The sequence below is a fragment of the Manis pentadactyla genome, chromosome 3, assembly GCF_030020395.1.
Source record: "Manis pentadactyla isolate mManPen7 chromosome 3, mManPen7.hap1, whole genome shotgun sequence".
NCBI classification, from domain to species: Eukaryota; Metazoa; Chordata; class Mammalia; order Pholidota; family Manidae; genus Manis; species Manis pentadactyla.
The window spans coordinates 11,185,875-11,207,661 of record NC_080021.1 but is presented as its reverse complement, the minus strand read 5'-3'; the positions used below and the strand labels follow the sequence as shown (position 1 = coordinate 11,207,661).

At 41.9% G+C, this 21,787-nt stretch overlaps 1 protein-coding gene across 3 annotated transcripts in view; it reads right to left on the bottom strand.

Moving 5' to 3' along the window:
- ADCY8 (adenylate cyclase 8) overlaps positions 1-21,787 on the bottom strand; it is a 225,266-nt gene that overhangs the window by 110,673 nt on the left and 92,806 nt on the right. For all 3 annotated transcript variants that reach the window (XM_036890545.2, XM_036890546.2, XM_036890547.2), the window contains exons 4-5: positions 14,563-14,674; positions 6,405-6,532 (exon numbers count right to left, since the gene is read on the bottom strand). In XM_036890545.2, the coding sequence (XP_036746440.2) occupies positions 6,405-6,532; positions 14,563-14,674 (240 nt within the window). The remainder of the gene's footprint in view (positions 1-6,404; positions 6,533-14,562; positions 14,675-21,787) is intronic.

The following is a 21,787-nucleotide window of genomic DNA, read 5'->3' as shown; positions in this document are numbered from 1 at the left end:
AGAAATGATCCAGCCACCCATTTTTCCACTGCAGAACTTTGTGTCTCTGTCCCTGTCAAAACAGATTTTTTAAAAACTGAGGCTGCCCTCGATGATGGTACTCTGTAATGCACACTTCTCTAAACACACAAACATTTTCTTACACCACTGAATATGAACCTGAGCCATGATGCTTAATGGTCACACATGATCTGATTTTTTAGTATGCCAGAATTGATCCAACCATTTCCCTATCTTTGGACATTTTTGAAGTCAGGTGAACATGGCTCAGGATCTTTGTTCCTCTGCTTACAAGCTGTGTGTCATTGGGCAGAAGTTAATTGTCCCGTCAGAGCTTCAGGTTTCTCCTCTGAAAGTGGGGAAAGTAATAGTAGTTTACTCACAAGATTATTGTCAGTATTAGGCAAGGTGGGTCAGGAAGATTTAGTACAGTGTCTGTCACATGGTGAGCATTCAATCAATTTTAGTTTTGTCAACTATTATTACTAGATATATTCAATCTTTGAATTGAATTATAAATCATTTTGCCAAAAAAAAAAAAATCCATGTCCATGGACTGAAGACCATTCTAATCACTGCATCTTTCAGAGGAGTGTTGCCTTTCTGGATGCTGTGGTTAATAACATTTCAGAACAAGATGAGAAAGGGTGTTTGAGTTGGAAAGAAAGAGAAAGAAGCAGTGATTGAGAGGAGAAAAAAGGAGAGGAGGAGAGAGGAAGGGAAGGAGGGGGAGAGAGAGAAAGAACAAAAAGGAAGTGTAAAAAGAGAAGCGAAAGGAAGGGATGCCAAGAGGCAGGTCGGGGGTGCTGGGCATTCTTGCCTCAAGTGAGGGAAGCAAGATAATTCCTGTTTTTCATCCCTTGTCCTGCCATGTTGCTTGGTAGGGCACCCCTGCCACAAGAATCAAGACCTTTGCTCCAATTAACTACTGGGGACAGGCCAGTTCCTGCTTGGCATTCTGGTGTCATTCTATGACTTTTTAGCAACTGAAAAGACCAGGCTCTGCAGTTTCATTAAGATTCTTCAAGAAAGCTTTCTGTAGATCATTAATAAAGAGACTGCTTATAACAGAGCCCACCGTTAATTCTGGTGTCTTCTTAGCTAGGGAGTCTCCCCAGACTAGACCCAGGGCATGTGCAGGGCAGCCAACTAGAACCACTTTTCAACCTATTTAAATGGAACTATTATCTAAGCCTATTATGATTAATTTAATTTTATGAACAGACATGCATGAGATGGTATTAGATGCTTCATTAGAAATAAAGTTACATTCAATCACTTTTTTGCCATTCATGTAGCTAACACCATGTTTTAAAGTCAAGTATTTTTGATGGAATTAATTTACTAAGAAGCTTGATTAAGGCTTATTATCTTGCTATTCTTGGATGTTTACTGATTCCTCCTCCCTGCACCCCTGCTGTCAATATTGGTTCTACTAATTTATTAGGGATGTGTATGAGAGCTCCTAAGCTATGTGTTGATCCTTTCATAATGGCTGGGAAGCAGGACACTGTAATGATTAAGGCCAATGGTTTTGGAGTCACGTGTTTCCACATGGGCACCCTTGTTCTGCCACTGACCAATTGTGTGATTTTGCGCCATCATACAAACTCTGTAAGCTCCAGTTTTCTCATTGGCAAAGTAGGAGCTTAGTTCCAGAGATCCAATTAGTCACGATGTATCCATACAGCTGTAGTGGTTGTTTATGACTGACGACCATCCTGATCGGTGGGCCTGGACTATTCTGACTAGCTGCTGCTAATTGTTTACTGCTTTGCCTACCTCCCTGCCTGCCTCTGAGGACTGTTATGAGGACTTACTGAGCTAATGCATGTACAACCCTTTCCTCTGAGCTTGGCATGCAATAGGTATCCATACAACATAGCTATTAGCCATTATTTTAGTAGAATAGAATAGAAGCCAGAGGAGAGGAATAGATTTCCAGTACTTAACTGAGTTCTGTTTTCCACTGTCCAACCTCAGCCCTTTAAGGAGTCTAGAAATGAAAAATATTTCTTTGGTCATAGCATGCCTGCTAACTATTTGAATTTTCAAAAGAACATTTGGAAGTTGGGATCTTGTGATCCCCATTTTACAGAAGGGGCCGTGCCAAATCTGAGAAGTTAAGACACACTTGGCCTTAGCTGCACACCTGAAAATGGGAAGAAGGAAGCAGATTGTCTGCTCGCTGCAGGCTAGGAGCTCACTCTGCACAGTCAGCACGTTACCTGTAAGTCAGTCTCCTTAGGTTACAAAAGTCTTTCAGGGAATAGTGCCATGATCATATCTAGCCACAAAGTCTATTTTTAATAAAGTGGAACCCTGTGCAAAATTCTTGGAGCATGGCCAACTGATAAATAATTTGCTGATAAATGTTTTGGATTAATTTAAACCGTTATGTTGCATATTGTCTCTTGGGGGGTCTCTCAGGGTCTCAGCTTTGGGGTATTTTCCTTCTTTCCTTCCGATTGCATAGTTACTGCTCTATTTCAGGTCCTTCCATCTCTTCCCTGGATTGTTACAAAGATATCTCCCAACAAGTTTCCTTCCTTTCGGCCTCTGCATCCTTTCATCCAGAGTCAACTGGGGAGAGTTAGCCCCCTCCATGGTCACCTCCCTCACACCCAGATGCGAACGTGAGGCTTCTCCACAGTAAGTGTCAGGGACTGCCCACAGCCCGAGGGATAAAACCCCGCATGTCACCACGTACCTGGGCACTAACCACATCATCTGAATTTGGAATTGCCGTGATCACCAAGGCCTGCCTCAAATGATCACCGCAAACACTCACATGAAAATGCACACACAGGAACACAAACCTACACACATGTATAGACACATACATGCTCACACATACACTTGCATGCATACACACATCCACACACACACCACATATGTGCACATGTACATACACACACCTGTATACACACATCCACACTCACTCATGCACATAAACGCACATTCACAAGGCTTCTTTCGTTCTCAGCAGCTAGCAAGGCATATTCTGCACGTCTTTGATTCTAGGAAAAAATCTTTGGTTCTTAGTCAAAAGGACTACTGTGGAGATACCTCAGCAAAAGACAAATGACAGGAAAAACTATTTCCTTCCTGCTTGTCCTTCTGACTGTCCGGACTCTCGTCACTTGTGAAGCCTGCTGGTGCTCTGACGAGCAGCAGCTAATCTTGGCCTTTCCTGATTTCAGCATCCTGTCCCCACCTGGCAGGGATTGGGGGAGAACCTCCATCACATACTTGGTCTCATCCATGAATACTGGGGGCATTTTGAGTGTAAACAATTTGTAAAAAATTAGAACTCTCACCCAAACAAGGAAAGTACTGGAGCTGTGAGGACCCAGGAGCCCTGCTGCCATCACACGGCCTGCATGCCAGCCTCTCAGGCGGTTCCGGGACCGCTGCAGAGATTCTAGCGCTTTGAAAAAAGACAAGAAGAGGGACAAGGGGAGACCTTGACAAGGTGGAGACCATTCCTCACACAGGGAGCCATCTCATGGCAAACCCACAGGGTGGCCATCAAGTCTGGGGACAACAGCTGGCAAATGGCTTATGGGCATCACATCACAACACACAGTGTAATGTCATGCTGGTTCCAGACTCTATGGCTTTTATGGAGTTTTCTTTTAAGGGACAAGTGCCTTTGGGGCTGAATAAAAAATTGCATCTTATGTATGTGATAGGTGGTTAAGATAGTTAACTTTCTGGTAAAGCAATATAAATGGGATTCTCTTCTTCACACATTTAGGTGTAAACACTGTCTGCCAGTCATTTCTTGGAGTGCAATGCTTGACATAAGAGCGGAAACTCTGGGAGTCTGAGCCAACAGCAACTAAGGCTTGCCTGATTCCGGAGCTCTGTTTATTCTTCTGTACCATGCTTTGTTGTTAACTGGAAGAATTAGTGCTGGACCTCAAGTTGCCTACATTGTAATCAAGGAGTTGCTTGAGTATTAATAGGCTCTGACTCATGCAGTTAAAAAAATACTCTGCTGAATTGCCTTATTCTGAAGGAGGAAGTGCAGCACTTTATAAACTACTGAGAGAAAGCCTCTGAGTCATTTCAACTTATCCAAATCTCACTTCTCACTGCCCCACTCCAGAAAGAAGACCTTAAATTGTATCAAATGGTCAGGTGGGATAAGGTCCTCTCCAGAGAGATAAATTATAGTGCTCCAAGCATCTTAAAGCATTTTGATAGTCAGTGTTCATTTCTTCTGTAATGCTATCTCTGTAGCATATCTTCTGCTTATGCTCAAGATAGGAACATCAATGGAAAGTCTATGGATAAATGGATAAAGATGCTGTGATATATCCAACTATATAACATATATATATAATGACATATATATATATTACATAATATAATTATGTGGTGTATAGAAGATGTGAGATATATATACAGAATAGTATTCAGCCTTAGAAAGGAAGGCAAATCTGCCATTTGCATCAACATGGATGAACTTGGAAGGCTATTATGCTAAGTGAAATAAGCCAGACAGAGAATAACAAATACTGCATACATGAAAAAAAAAAACAAGCCATACTCATAGAAACAGACAGTCAGAAGGGAGTTGCCAGGGGTGGAAGGAGGGAATGGGGAGATGCTTGTCAATGGGTATAAACTTTCAGTTATAAGATGACTAAGTTCTTAGGATCTGAAGTACAGCATGGTAACTGTAGTTAATAATACTGTATATATACTTGAAATTTGCTGAGACCAGATCTTAAGTGTTCTCACCAAAAAAAGAAAAAGGATAATCATGTGAGTTGAAGGCTGTGCTAATTATCTTGATTGTGTAACCATTTTACCATGTGTATTGTACGTCTATTAAATCACCACATCATGCACTTTAAAGATACACAATTTTATTTGTCAATTATACCTCAATATAAAATAAAAATAAATAAATAAGTCTGCAAGAAGTATTTCTACTTAAACTTGATTTTGACATGTTTGAAAAATCACCGATTTTTCAAGACTTCAGAGCTGGTCTGGCCCAGTTTCCTCTTTTCATAGACAACAAGTTCAAGACATCTTCCTACTGGACACTCATGGGCAACAGGAGGACTTGCTCATCACTGCATTTCCAGGGCTTAGCACATGGTAGAGCTCAGCATTTATTTTTTGATTGACTTACTGATTGACAGACTAAAGTTCACACCCCTAATTAGTTGCAGAACTCATACAAGATACCAGGTCTTCTGGAGTCAGTCAAGGCCAAGCTCTAGAAAGGGAAGTGTCACTTGCTTAGATCCCTCCTGCCCATTCCAGGCTTGGGGAACCAGCAGGCGAGCTGAGCCTGCAGTGAGGCTATGTGGGTGGGGGGGTGGGGGGAGAGGTGTGCAGGGGTTGCATTTAATCCAGACTGACACTAATAAGGATCACACATATGCTTGCCAGACCATACAATCAAGTTCACGGGGAGAGTCTTCAGTTCGTTTTTGGCAAGATTCTTCTTCCCTTGTAAGAAGAAGGCATAATCCGTAGAGATTTCTGCCTGTTCATCCTCTCTTTACTGCCTTTGCTGTGGTTGGAGGATACGATGCTTGGAGGCTCTGCAACCATTTTGGAACTTCAAGAGGAGCTCTGACAACACCGAACTTCTGTCCCAAAGCCATACACAGTCTAAAAAGCCCTTGACCTCAAAACTCCTCCTACCTTGATCAAACCTCTGTTTGTCAGATACAGTGACCCAAGCTAAAAGCATTTGTCATGCACTCATGACACCATCCCTGGTAGCAGCTCTTTAATGATTTCCTGTTGGCCTGAGGATGAAGTGCAACCTCTATTCATGGCTGAGAAGGTCCTGCAGGCTGTGCTTGCTCTCAGCCTGCACTCCGTCTGTCACCACCCTTCCTACCACAGCTATCACCAGCTGCGACTGCAGCCCATCCTGATTTGTGCCCATGGCCATCCTGTCTTCCATGCTTTCCACTCCACCCCTAGGACTGAAGGTAGCTCACCTTTTGGGAAACAGCACAGATGTCTGCCTCTATTCTGAAAAGGCTTTTCCAGCAGCCTGGACTGAATTAGCTGCTCCTCTATCCCCAGAGCACCCTGGATCTGATTCATTTCAGCTTATTGCACCACATCGAACCTGTGTGTTCCTCTCTCCCACCGCACCATAAGTGGCCCAAAGGCACTCACTACACTCAGCTCGTACCCCCGCAGGGACATTGCCAAGACAGATTTGTTGCACAAAGAATTGGGAATGAGGTGAAACTAGCAGGATCATTGGCTCATGGGAGGAACTAGAGGGCATGCCATTTTTGCCACATAAGTCAAAGGGCATCTTCAACATACATATGATTTACTGCAAAGGGTAGATGGGGTGGACTGTCTCCATGCACATCAGAGGCCTGGGCCTGATGGAGGAGATCCCAAATTACCTGATGGTTTTGATCATGCTGAGGCCCATTTCAACGCAGCAGTGGGCATGGTCTTGGCGGGGCTCAGGAAGTCCTGAAACGCAGTAGTAACAGTCCCCCAGGATTTTAATGCGAAGACAGTGATGCTCCTGGAAGGAACAGGGTGAGAGAGGAAAGGAAGGAGTCAGCAGACGGGTAAGTGCTTCAGGAAGGCTTGGTAAGTGGGAAGTGGGGTCAGGAGCACCTATCTTTGACATGCACTTCTATTATCTTCCTAGGAAACTAGCAGGTACCCTAAGTTGGGGTTTGAAGGGCTCAGAGGTAGAGTGCAGTGATGGAAAAGCAACTGGATTTTGAGCTCAACAGATGCAGGTGCACGAGCTTTCTGACTGGAGCACCCGTTATGTGGACAGGCTTGTCAAAGAGCCAACAGTCAGTGTGCACGTTCCGTGTCTCCCTCTCCGAATCCTGCTTCCAACAATGTTTTTCTTCTTAGGAATGTCTCTGAGTTAACAGTTTTTAGCAGTCTTTAGTTCAACAATAAGCACTTAAAACTATAAATCACTTAGGGATATCTACTATTTCAATGATTTATTTTCTGTCCCTTCCCAGCTAAGGTGTTGGCACCTTAAAGAGGGGTTGACTGGATTTCTACAGCTTTTCATTGATTTATTAATTCATACACTTGCTCATTGAAAAGAAAATATCAATTGGGCGTCTGTGATAAGGCAAGTATTGTCCCTGACATAAACATGATTACTGATACCCGCTGTGATGTGCCACACATTACAGAGTTAACCCTCATACCTTGTGAGGTAGGTTCAGTTTTTATCCTCACTGCACAGGTGAGAGGAGGGCACAGCTGTTTATTTGGTGCAATCAGAATCCTGAGGACAGGCCTCTTAGGAAGTTTCAGAGAGCAACAAACACCAAGGAAATGGTGTGTACTTTAGTTCCAGGTAGAAAGAGGCTAGATGCCTGAGGTGGTGTGACTCAGGGGCTAAGAGCTCTTACTGAGTAGTTACAGTACACAGAATTAAACTCCACACTCCCTACCTCTTGTGCATCTTGTGCATCTTTAGGTAAATTATTTAACCTCTGAGCCTTAGCTGCTTCGTCTGTAAAATGGGCATATTGGACCTCATAGCAATTGTGAGGATACAGTAAGATAATGCACGTGAAAGCTTAGCAGAGGGCCCCCACAGGAGGCACTGGATTAATGTTGCCTGTCTCTGTGATGATGGCTGGACCCCAACTTAGTTCTCTCACATTTCTCTCTGTGATCACCGGCAGATGACTTTTCTGATTTGTTTCCTTGGATGGGTGGGTGGGACTGAATGACCTCTGAATGACCTCTGAGCTCTGAAGGCTTCCATGGCTTATGGGTCTCTGGCTTTGTGGGTAAGGGGCTGCCCCTGGGAGTCCCTCCAGGGACAGGAGGAGGGGCGCTGCAGACAGGGAGGACCCACTGAGATGCCAGCAGCACAGTGGATGCCCTGCACTGCCAAGCTATCAGGTGTTGTGCTGGCTTCCTACTCTGATCAGCGGTTGGGGCATTCTGTTTGGGCAACGAATGAAATCACTCTCCCAATAAAAAAACAAACGTCAGACAGGGAAAAGCGAATCTGGTGATTCTATGGATCAGATCTCCAGGGCCTTGCCAACCTTCCCACCTGGCACAGATGCAATCGTCAGAGCTCTGATAGCATGCCCAGGCAGCCCAAGGTTATTTTTAGGAGCTGGTGGTTCCTGTCTATTGGCTGCTTCTGTGCTGCTAATTTTGCAAGAGAGCTGATGATGAAGGCTGATCAATAAGAGGAGCTCAAGACCTTTAGCTATTTCTTCTAAGACCTCTAGAGTATTATAATGGGATGGAGCTAGAGAGCACTTGGCCCACTGGTCCTGGCAGTTTCCAGATCTGTGGAGTCCACTGGACAGTTTAAAAAACAAACAAACAAAAAACCCCAGAGAGCCCGAGGGACTGCTATTGGGATCAATTTTGTATTTTGCCAAGGAAGTGTAAAAAAGTCCATCAACAAACCAAAATAACAACCCAGTTACCCCTAGCCATCCCCATCACCTTATAGAAGAAAGGGCACTTTTAACATAAAAAAACTATAAAGGAACGTTCTTTGAACTAACACATTGCATATATATATATGTGTGTGTATGTATATATATGTATATACATACACACACACACATGTATGTATAATTTTTCCCCATCTCATGGCCACAAGTTGAACTTCTGGGTATTTATTTGTGTAAGAGCATTTGGGAATGACTGATCTAATCCCTTATTCTGGTTTTGCAGAAAAGAGAAAAACTGAAGGTGGGAGGCAGGGGTTGGTGATTTCAATCAGCTGCAACTTTATCTGCAAATAGTCTTGGGGGCAGAGCATGCAGGAATGCCTGAGGCTGAAGCCTGGTGCAACAGGGGTGTCTGCTTAGTGTAGTCAGCAGTAGGGAGGAAGGGAAGGGGTAGAGCAGGAAACGTGTTGGTCAAAGAACTGGAATCTGCGTTCTGGCCAAATGGACCAGTTGTTTGACCATGACTGTCACTGAAGCCACTGACATGTGACTTTCAACTCCCTATATGTGACATGTATCAAAATAACCTATCTTGTCCTTAATACACAACAAAGTAAGCTTGGCTGTCAGTTAGAGATGGCAATGAGAACACACCCGGAAATAGCCATCTCAGTGTTCAAAGAGCTTTTCTCCACTGAATCTCACACAGCAGGGCAGGTAGGATTAACATCTATTTTTAAATATGAAAATCTTGGTATGAGAGAGATGGAAAATTTTCTGTGCCACAGATCTGCTGGCTAAAAGTAATGATATATACCATATATGTTATTTACCAACCTCTAATCAGCAATTTTTCTATGAAAACAGAGGTAAAAGCATTTTGGAAAAATTTAAGTAGGGAAAGGAAGTAGTATTTATTGAGCACATACTATGTGCGAGGCTATGTGTTAAATGCATTACATTTATCTTGGTTAGTCTTCATGACCGCATTCCAAGTCACGGCCCATTTCTTAGATGGCTTAAGGGGTAAAGGTCACAGCAACTAAGAGGCAGAAGTGGAATTTGCACCAGGTCTGCCTGACTTTGAGACTCTTTGCTCTTTCTCTACAAAACTGCAGAAATTATAGCAGAATCCTGATGTGTTTTGGAAGGAGATTGTGTAAAGTAGTTTATTACCCTTTGGGACACACAACAATGTGGCGAAGATATTTGTGTCCAGGGTCTATTTTTCTTATAAGCAAAAGGTGAAGCTGGAAGCCTCTTTGAAAAACATTGGGCCCAAAATAAATGATATTATATGTATATGCATGTATGTATATAAATAAAATACAAATATATATGAGACAAATGTAAAAAATACATATGTGTGTGTGTATATATATATATATATATATATATATATATATATATATATATATATGAAAAGCCTGTCTTATCTGTCAAGTTCTGTTAATTTGCAGACACATTTTTCTGATCAATTCCTGTGAGCTGTCAGATGACTTGACAGTAACAAGTAGGTTGAGGGTCTTCTTGAAAATATTATTGAGTTAGTTTTAATGTAATCCTTTTACTCCCATCATGATGGCTTTGATATTATAAAAATCCTGAGAATTTATGAAACCATATATAGAGAGACTGTCAAAAAATATTGGAAGATAATATGCATCAAATTATCAAAGATGATTATACTGCCTGGGAGGGATAGCATTACAAGGATATATACTTTCTATATTCCCTGTATCTTTGATGTTTAAATTTTACATAATGAACAAGTATTATTTTAGTAATCAGAAAAATCAGTAAAAAGTTAAGGAGACTCTCAGAACAGAAATATTAGTGTCTTTTAATATTTTACTAAATATTTTTAAATATTTTAATACTCATTTAAAAAGTAATGATCATTAATGTACTTTTTAAAGTTACATTAGAAATCATGACAAAGTTTATATTACCTTATCTCATTGTAATTATACAGGAAACACATGAATATACTGTCCTAGCAAAAATGAAGCTGTAGATAAGTCCTCTTGGATAGGCCCTCCTCCTCAGGCACACAACACCCTGGAAAACTGACTCCTTCTCCTCCTCAGAGACTGCAAAGCATTTGCATATACATTGATATGTTTACATATATTACTATTTTTCATGCTCTTTAGCCTTATCATATCTTTAGCTATATCATGTCATGTTTATAGATCTGAGATGTGCTTTTTTTCATGCAACATATCTTGAGTTTCTTTCTATGCCAGTACAGGTATCGCCATCCCCTTTTTAATCTGTTCATTAGCTTTCCACAGCTTTCTCTGGTATTGAATTTATTCCTTATACAGTAATTTAGTTTCCAGTTTTGTCAGCAATTTAAAGCATAGGTTAAGATGTAACGATGCCAATGCACAACAGTAAATACATTCTTTGTTTTACAATTTTGAACCTTCATAATAGTATACATATTCTAGGTGCCTAATTTGGATGGGGGAGGGCAGTAAGTATTATTTTAATTTAAAAAAATGCAAAGACCAAAAGTTATCAAAATTTGTCACAATTACCAGCAAGGGTCAAAAATGATTTACTCTGAGAAGCCTGAATCACAAGGGAACTCAGGAATTCAATCAGATGAAGATGAACTTTAATAGAAAGCTTTGCAGGTGTTCCCTGTGTTTTAATTATGTAGTGCATAACCAAGTACAGTGTATGACATTTACGTGTTAGGTGGGTTCGCTCTGATGTGTAATGTAATGAAAACCTAAAGCAAAGGATTTTGCAAGGCAGATAGAGATCATTATAAAGCCACAGAATTTTGATGTTAGAAGATGCTAAAAGGGGTGAGTCTAATACCCTTTAATACAGAAGAACAACCTGTAAACCAGTTGTTAAGTGAGTTGCCTATAGTTGGGGGTAAAAACATCTAAAGTAGGTTTTCTCATTCTAAGGGAAGTGGAATTGTTTTCACCAGCAGAGTTTCTCAAACTTTTCCACAAAGATCCCTTAGAGGAGTAGAAACTGGGTGGGGTGGGGGTTATTGAGTGCTAGTGGGAACGGAGCACTTACTCTGAACCAGCCTCTGTGTTAAGAGACATTTCCCATGTATTGTTTCATTTATCCTTCATTGCAATTCTGTTAGGAAACTGCATCTCAGAGAGGGGAGCCACACAAGACATATTCAAGTCCAGCCCATCTGTGAAGTCCCATGAATCCAACTCTTCAAACTGTCTGAAGCTTTGAAGTCCCATGAATCTAATCCTTCAAGAACTACATCTCTGATGTCTTGTGTTCAATCTCCTAAAATGCCTGCAGCATTCCAGAGGAAGCACCTGGTCTCAGCTGGCCTGAATCACAGACGTACCACCTACCCAGCATTCTGGACAGATTGTTTCACTTCTTTGAGCCTCAGTCACCCATTCCATAAAATGGGAGCAATAAAGGACCTGCCTTGTAGGTTTGTGGTGAGAACTAATTCAGGTAATCCAAGACAAACACTCCACACAAAGCATAACATACAGCAGGCAGTTTATGGATGTTCCATATTTTTATCAAAACTAATTATTTTACTCCATTATATATCTGTGCTTTATTAGATATTCATTATTTTCCATAAAATATTTCAATAAGATTCATACCCCAGAAGAGGACAATAGCTTCCTGCACCTACTGGGGATCAATGGGCCGTGTACCCCCACTGGCTCCTTCTCCCCTACTGTGTGTGTGGTAACCCAGATGAAAAGCCAAGGTCAAAGCACAAAGTCCACGTTTCTTAAAATGCTGCACCATGCCCTCCCAAATCCTTTCCGCTTTCTTCCTCAAGCTCACTTCTCACTGCAGTCTCCCATGCCCTTGACACTCTAACGGTCTTGAGCTTCTTATAGCTCCCCAGACAAGCCCCACATTCTCGAATTTTCACACTTCCCTGCCTTTGCACCATGCCTCAGCCTGGAAGGAACTTGTCTAATCTGATGTCAGGAAAGCTGCTCTTCCTCAAGACCCACCTTGCATATGTTTTTTTTCCTGGATGCTGCCAGATCACCACCATGACCACCACCCCTCCAAACACTGACCGTTCCTTCCTTCTTTTTCCTGCAATACGCTGCCTATTATTGTTGGCACCACATTGTCCTGAAGTTATCATGGACTTGTCTTTCTCCTTTACTGGACTGTGAGCTTCTTGAGGACAGGAACTTGTTTTGTCTTGCCCGAGTCTTGCATGGTACATGGCACGTAGTTCATATTCATTAACTATTGGTTGAACAACTTGGATTAAATTTTACTTAGCAACTCTTTCCCTGCTTCAACGGGGCTTACTGTGGCAGTAACAACTGACCTGGATCATATCTGTCACTTCTCAATGGAGGGCTGTTTTTGCTCCACTTAGCATCTGGGAGCAGACATACTCACAGCCATAATATGGAATGGAATAACTATGTATAACTGGCACCAACTGCCCATGAAAGAGAAATAAGAAGTGGTACATATTCTTGCCCACCTTCAAATTCCCAGCTCTTCAGGCAAACCCAACCCTTCTATTAGGAGGAGCCCTCGGCGCCCACCACTTCTCTGCTTGTGGCAGCCTCCCATCCAATGGCTGTTCAGCGGCTAGAGCTCACAGTGCAGGTCCCTCGGCAGGTCCTCGCCCACCTTTCTAGCTTCATCTCCACCACTGCCCAAGTTGAGCTTTTTCCTCCAGCATTGCTAAATCTCTTCTGGTTTCTCCATGCGTACAGACTAGCATCTTTGCATGTATTCTCCTCTCTGCAGAAAACCACCTTCCCTGCCTTCTTCACCTCGTGACTTGGTAAAATGTGTATAATAAAATCTACTCTTTTAATAAACATGGACAGTCATGCTCACCTATCGAGCAGCCACGTCATCCCCAAAGTCACCCCGTCTCATAATTCTGTGGGTCAGTCTGCTCCCTCCACTTCCAGCTCCTGGCAACCTCTTATGGCTTTTCTGACTCTATAATTTTTGCCTATAATTCTAGTATGTCTTATAGATGGAATCATAAAATATTGAGCCTTTTGCATTTGGCTTCTTTCACTGGGCATATTGCATTTCAGATTCACTGATGCTGTTGGATGTATGGGTGGCTTATTCCTTTTCATTGTGAGAGTATTCTATTGTATTTGTATTCTCATTTTTAAGACTCAGTCCACGAGTCACTTTTTCCTGGGAGCGTCTCTAATCCAAGGGTTGTGTGTTGTCTCTGCATTCCCAGACTTACCCCTACCACAGCACCCTGTGCATCCTGTCCCTGTTTTTCACCCCTGATGAGGCTTAAATCTAGGAAGGGAGGAAGTGTGTTTTAGTCATCCTCGTCTTCTTAACACAGCACTCTGCACAACACCTAGCAGGTGCTCAGACGCATGCACACATGGTCCTCTTTTCAGAGACAGGCAGCCTTGAAATCGGACATTTTGAACATCTAAAGATGAACTCTCACTTGAGGTGACCTCACATCGTTCTCACAACAGTTCTGTGAAGCTGGCGCTAATGTACACACTTCTCAAAGCAGGAAATTAAGGTATGTCTGTTGGAATCCAACCCATTTTTATAATACAGCATGACGATGCTATTACTCTCTGACTTGAGTGGCTTTAGGACTAGGAATCTGTGTTTTGATAGCAAAAGTTCATCTCTTTTAGCCTGTTCTCTATTCTGGTTCTGATCGAGCCAGCTAAAAAAATAAAGGTAGTGTCTTGCTGGCTAAAAACAAAGCTCTTAAGTTAAATGGTGGTCCAGTATGTTACTGGTTACTGAGTATAGGCTGAGTCACTCCAGAAGGCTAGGGCTGCCTGGGAACCTGCAGGTGGTCATCACCCCATAAGCCAACACTGAGGCTGCAGCTGGGCAGCACCGGGCACACGCAGGGCAAAATAATGAGGAAGGAGTAGAAAACAGATAAAAAGGACTTTGGTTTAATTGTCACTCAACCAGCTGTCTCTCAATTGGGAAAATTAAGCGGACAAATCTCCCATCCGAGACCTGTAAATAACATCCGTCCCCAGATTGTGCGAGGGCCCGGGGTCCCACGCTCAGAGACAAGACGCAGAATGGTAATGACATTGGTGATGGAGGCTAAGTCCTTCTCTTCCCTAATTCCACATGCAGGCCCTCACTCCCATGAAAGACTAGGAGAGAATTAAATTCAACTCACATGGGCCAGTCGATCAAATCTGGCAAAGAGCTCGTTGAGCATCCTGACCAGCTCTTGAGCAGACAAGGTCGTGGATAGGTTGGTAAATCCTTTAACATCTGCAAAAAGAATACTAGACAGCAAGGGAGGGATGGGGTGGGGAGAAAGCGTATTAATATTTTAATCCATCCCAGGAGACACATCCACCCCGTCCAAATCAATCAACCATGGTCTGAGATCTCAGCCCTCACTGCCACAGGAGTCAGGGGGAAGGTCTTGGTATCTAGCAAACCTCCCAGCAGAGAGAGTCTGCCTGGGAGCTCAGGAAGGACAGGGGGCAACAGAAAGCCCTTCTTCCCATGCAGAGCTGTGGAGAGTGGGCAATACAAACAACTCAAAGGGGAATTTGTCACTATGAACAGATCAATTTGTTGCAGTAAGCAAAATGAAGCTTTATGAATTATTTCTGTATTTTCACAATGAACAGCAATGCAGATGCCGTGACACATGGTAAAATGGACACAGTGGGGAAAAGAACACAAAAGCTCATTATCTCCAGCCCAACAACAAATACTGTACCTAGAATTGCAGGCAAATAGTAGGGCATTTTTCAAAAATTAAGGGAATAGGTAGTGAAGCTGGGTGACCTTGGGCAGACTAACTAATTACTTAAAACTCTCACACTAGTGATTTCAGTGAGGTGAGGTCTTATTCTGTGCATGGCTTGGGATAAAGGAAGAGGAAAGGAAGGAAAGGGCAGTCTTCGAAAGTGTTCTAGAAGCAAGACACTATGTGAGCATTGTCTTAATCCACCCATTAGCTAAGGGGAAGGTGTTATTCACTCCACTGTGAAGATGAGTAAACTGAGGTCCAGAGAGGCAAGGAGACTTTCTAGCACTGCACTGGTGGCATGTGCCAGGGTTGGGCTTGTCCACTTGGCTGGGCTGCACTGGGGACACCGCTCCACCCCACCATAGCACACCACTCCAGGGAGCCGTGCAAGAGCAGGGGCACCTCTGGAAGGAAGGACCCCACAAAGGTTACCACATTGTGTTGATTCTCAAATTTTACCATCTCTGAAACTGACAGCATCTTGGCAGTGTTGTAAAATTTTGGTTATTTTTCTTAGTGTTGTATAAAATAATGGTGAGTCTTACGATCAATGTAACTTAGTTTTAATGAAATAGGTTAATTGACCAGAAGACCTTATGGAATAAGTTACCTTGGCCACCCTGGTATTCACTGATTCTTAAATTTGTCTCTATTACAAACCCTTCAAATAATCTGATATAGGCTATAAATTCTCTCTCCAAGAAAATGTACAAGTATTAAAAAATGTGCACCCCATTTCAAGGAATTTGTACCTTTTCCAAAGCCTATTCATAGACTCACTAGGAATCCTTTGACCCCAGTTTTAAAATGATTGTTTTCATTATTTAATGCTTTAATTATTTTAGCAAATATTTAGGTATCTACTATGTGCCTAGCTATATACACTGTGCTAGGAAGTTAGATTAAATGATAAAGAACTAGTGCCTGTCTTCAAAGTGCTCAGAGTGTAGGGACTGGAGGTTGGCAGACAAGGAGAAAGACAACACAGGAGGTACCTATGCAGTCTCCCTTACCCATGGGGGATACATCCCAAGACCCCAGTGGCTGCGTGAAACTGCACATTGTACCAGACCCTATATACACACTATGTTTTTTCCTATACGTACATATCTACAATAAAGTTTAACTTATAAATAAGGAATAGTAAGAGATTCACAATATAATAAACTAGAACTATAACAATATACTATAATAAAAGATATGTGAATGTGTTTTTTCTCTCTCAAAGTATCTTATTGTACTGTACTTTCTTATCCTTCTTGTGATGATGTGAGATGATAAAATGCATTGTGATGTAGTGTTAGGGTTACTATTGGCCTTCTCATGGCATGTCTGAAGGAGGATCATCTGCTTCTGGACTGGGGTTGACTGTAGGTAACTAAAACTGTGGATAAGGGGGATTACAGCAGTGTGATGAAGGACATACCGGGGGATGGCCAGTCACAGGCAATCAGGAGTTCCCTAATGAAGCAAAGTTTCAATTGAGTTTTGAAGGACCTCTGGGAATTGATAGGTAAAGCAAGTGGAAGGGTGGGTGCTCTGAGTAGAGGAATCAGTATATGCTAGGTCTGGGGGAAGAGCAAATGTACCAAGGTTCTGGGAGAATTCAAGGTTGGCTACTCAGAGGGCAGCACTGAGCAGGGCACCTGGGAAAAGAAATTGGGCAGAAGGGAAGGAGAAGTAAGGTCAGAGATGTGGAATAGGGGGATGTGGGGAAATGGGCTCTAAGTCCAGCTGAAGAATACAGACTGTGTCCTGGAAGTGATGGGATACATGAGCGTGCCTTTTGATTTTAACACATAAAGCTTCTTATGGCAGAGTCACTGCAAGGCCACCATCCTCTCCAGCTTTCTGGTGGCAAAGTATCTGCTCACATGCATCATATTTGAGTTTAGACAGGTTGAAATTCAAATCCCAGCTCCCCAGTTACGAATACTACGACCTTGGGTAGCTTCCTGAACGTCCCTAAGTCTTCGGTTTGTAAACTGGAGATAACTGTGGTTCTGCTGATTGCTGGGCAGTGACTTTTACCACAGTGCCTGGCAGAGTGAGCACTCCATAAGTGTTAGCTCTTGTTATTCCTTTACAGAAATGCACCACAACTGAATGGTTGCATTTGAAGGGGACAAAGTGGGGAGAGGGAGAGGGAAAGAGGTAACAGGGGTGTAAGAGAATATGACCATTATCTGGGTTATTTGCAGCTAAAAGAATGCCTGTTGAACCGATTAAAGATGGCGGCGTGAGAGGAGAGACAGAGGCTTCCTCCTAAAACTGGATACAATTAGAAAATTTAATTGGCACAACTAATCCTGAGAGAGCAACAGGAAAGAGGACACGTCAGACCGCACACACCTGGGGAAAAGAGCAGATCTCAGCGAACGGGGTAATGTACCAGAGCTGTGGCTCCACGGGACCCGAGCCCCTCCCCAACCCCAGCTCACTGGCGGGAGGAAGACAAACAGAGCAGGGAGGGAGTGGAAGGCTTGAGACTGCTGAATACCTGGCTCTGGAGATCCGCGCTGGGAGCACAAACCTACATTTCATGGTGCTTTCATCATACTCTTCTGATTATGGGGTTGGAAAGATGGGACAGGCGGAGTTCCTGGGGAGACTGGGATTCCGGCCGCTTGTGGAAAGCAGGGATCCATATCTGGCTGCTCTGGGACAAAAACTTATACCTGTGTGCCCGGCCCACTGGCTCAGGCAGTGGAGACAGGCACAGCAGCCAGGAGGCAGGGAACAGCTCTTTCCTACCCCCAGTACAGCTCCCCTGCGACCCCCGACATTGCTTCAGGGGCTGAGCAGCTCCAGAGTAGAGCTTCTGGACACTAGAGGGCGCCATATACAAACATGAAACGCCAAAGGAACCTTGTCCAGAGTAAAATTATTAATACAACTCCCGAGAAAGATTTAAATGATGTGGACCTCGTGACTCTTCCTGAAAGGGAGTTCAAAATAAAAATCATCGACATCCTAATGGAGGTACGGAAAGACATCCAAGAACTCAGGAATGAATTCAGGTCAGAGATCCAGTCATTAAAGAACACGATGGAAGGTATTAAAAGCAGGTTGGATACGGTGGAGGAGACAATAAATGAAATAGAAACTAGAGAAGAGGAATACAGAGAAGCTGAGGCACAGAGAGAAAAAAGGATCTCTAAAAATGAATATTGAGAGAATTGTGTGACCAATCCAAGCGGAACAATATTCACATCATAGGGACACCAGAAGAAGAAGAGAGAAAGGGATAGAAAGTATCTTTGAGGAGATAGTTGCTGAAAACTTCCCCAATCTGGGGAAGGAGACAGTCTCTCAGGCCATGGAGATCCACAGATCTCCCAACACAAGGGACTCAAGGAAGACAACACCAACACACATAGTCATTCAAATGGGAAAGATCAAGGATAAGGACAGACTGTTAAAAGCAGCCAGAGAGAGAAATAAGATCACATACAAAGGAAAGCCCATCAGGCTAACATCAGACTTCTCAGCAGAAACCTTACAGGCCAGAAGGGAGTGGCATGATGTATTTAATGCCATGAAGCAGAAGGGCCTGGAACCAAGATTACTTTATCTGGCAAGATTATCATTTAAATTTGAAGGAGGGATTAAACAATTTCCAGATAAGGAAAAGCTGAATTTACCTCCCACAAACCATCTCTACAGTCTATTTTGGAGGGACTGCTATAGATGGAACGGTTCTTAGGGTTGGATAGCTGTCACCAGAGGTAGTAAAATCACGGTAGGGAGGGTGGAGCAGCTGATTGCGAGGCAAATGCATAATTAAATTGACTATCTCCAAAGTCAATCAAGGGATAGAGAAAAAGTATAGAATTTGATACCTAATATATAAAGAATGAAGGAGGAAGAAAAAGGAGGAGAGATAGAAAAGAACCTTTAGATTGTGTTTGTAACAGCATACTGAGTTAAGTTAGACTCTTAGTAAGGAAAGTAAACGGGAACCTTTGGTAACCATGAATCTAAAGCCTGAAATAGCAATAAGTACATACCTGTCAATAATCACCCTAAATGTAAATGGACTGAATGCACCAATCAAAAGACATAGAGACACTGAACAGATAAAAAAAACAAGACCCATCTATATGCTGCTTACAAGAGACTCAACTCAAATCCAAAGACATGCACAGACTAAAAGTCAAGGGATGGAAAAAGATATTTCATGCAAACAATAGGGAGAAAAAAGCAGGTGTTGCAGTACTAGTATCAGACAAAATAGACTTCAAAACAAAGAAAGTAACAAGAGATAAAGAAGGACATTACATAATGATAAAGGGCTCAGTCCAACAAGAGGATATAACCATTATAAATATATATGCACCCAACACAGAAGCATCAGCATATGTGAAACAAATACTAACAGAACTAAAGGAGGAAATAGACTGCAGTGAATTCATTTTAGGAGACTTCAACACACCATTCACTCTAAAGGATAGATCCACCAGACAGAAAATAAGTAAGGACACAGAGGCACTGAACAACACACTAGAACAGATGGACCTAATAGACATCTATAGAACTCTACACCCAAAAGCAACAGGATACACATTCTTCTCAAGTGCACATGGAACATTCTCCAGAATAGACCACATATTTGGCCACAAAAAGAGCCTCAGTACATTCCAAAACATTGAAATCCTACCAACCAACTTTCCAGACCACAAAGGTATAAAACTAGAAATAAATTGTACCAAGAAAGCAAAAAGACTCACAAACACATGGAGGCTTAACAACACGCTTCTAAATAGTCAATAGATCAACGACCAAATTAAAATGGAGATCCAGCAATATATGGAAATACATGACAACAACAACACAAAGCCCCAACTTCTGTGGGATGCAGCGAAAGCAGTCTTAAGAGGAAAGTATATAGCAATCCAGGCATATTTAAAGAAGGAAGAACAAACCCAAATGAATAGTCTAACATTACAATTATCAAAATTGGAAAAAGAAGAACAAATGAGGCCTAAGTCAGCAGAAGGAGGGACATAATAAAGATCAGAGAAGAAATAAACAAAATTGAGAAGAATAAAACAATAGCAAAAATCAATGAAACCAAGAGCTGGTTCTTTGAGAAAATAAACAAAATAAATAAGCCTCTAGCCAGACTTATTAAGAGAAAAAGAGAATCAACACACATCAACAGAGTAAGAAATGAGAAAGGAAACATCATGATGGACCCAACAGAAATACAAAGAATTATTAGAGAGTACTATGAAAACCTATATGCTAAGAATCTGGAAAACCTAGAAGAAATGGACAACTTCCTAGAAAAATACAACCTTCCAAGACTGACCAAGGAAGAAACACAAAATCTAAACAAAGCAATTACCAGCAAAGATATTGAAGCGGTAATCAAAAAACTACCCAAGAAAAAAACCCCTGGGCCAGATGGATTTACCTTGGAATTTTATCAGACATACAAAGAAGATATAATACCCATTCTCCTTAAAGTTTTCCAAAAACTAGAAGAGGAGGGAATACTCCCAAACTCATTCTATGAAGCCAATATCACCCTATTACCAAAACCAGGCAAAGACCTCACCAAAAAAGAAAATTACAGACCAATATCCCTGATGAATGTAGATGCAAAAATACTCAATAAAATATTAGCAAAACGAATTCAAAAATATATCAAAAGGATCATACACCATGACCAAGTGGGATTCATCCCAGGGATGCAAGGATGGTACAACATTCAAAAATCCATCAACATCATCCCCCACATAAACAAAAAGAAAGACAAAAGCCACATGATCATCTCCATAGATGCTGAAAAAGCATTCGACAAAATTCAACAACCATTCATGATAAAAACTCTCAGCAAAATTTGTATAGAGGGCAAGTACCTCAACATAATAAAGGCCATATATGATAAACCCACAGCCAACATCATACTGAACAGCAAGAAGCTGAAAGCTTTACCTCTGAGATCGGGAACAAGACAGGGATGCCCACTCTCCCCACTGTTATTTAACATAGTACTGGAGGTCCTAGCCAAGGCAATTAGACAAAACAAAGAAATACAAGGAATCCAGATTGGTAAAGAAGAAGTTAAACTGTCACTATTTTCAGATGACATGATATTGTACATAAAAAACCCTAAAGACTCCACCCCAGAACTACTAGAACTGATATCGGAATACAGCAAAGTTGCAGAATACAAAATTAACACACAGAAATCTGTGACTTTCGTATACAATAACAGTGAGCCAATAGAAAGATAAATCAGGAAAACAATTCCATTCACAATTGCATCAAAAAGAATAAAATACCTAGGCATAAACCTAACCAAAGAAGTGAAAGACCTATACCCTGAAAACTATAAGACACTCTTAAGAGAAATTAAAGGGGACACTAACAAATGGAAACTCATCCCTTGCTCTTGGCTAGGAAGAATTAATATTGTCAAAATGGCCATCCTGCCCAAAGCAATATACAGATTTGATGCAATCCCTATCAAATTACCAACAACATTCTTCAATGAACTGGAACAAATAGTTCAAAAATTCATATGGAAACACCAAAGACCCGAATAGCCAAAGCAATCCTGAGAAAGAAGAATAAAGTGGGGGGGATCTCACTCTCCAACTTCAAGATCTACTACAAAGCCATA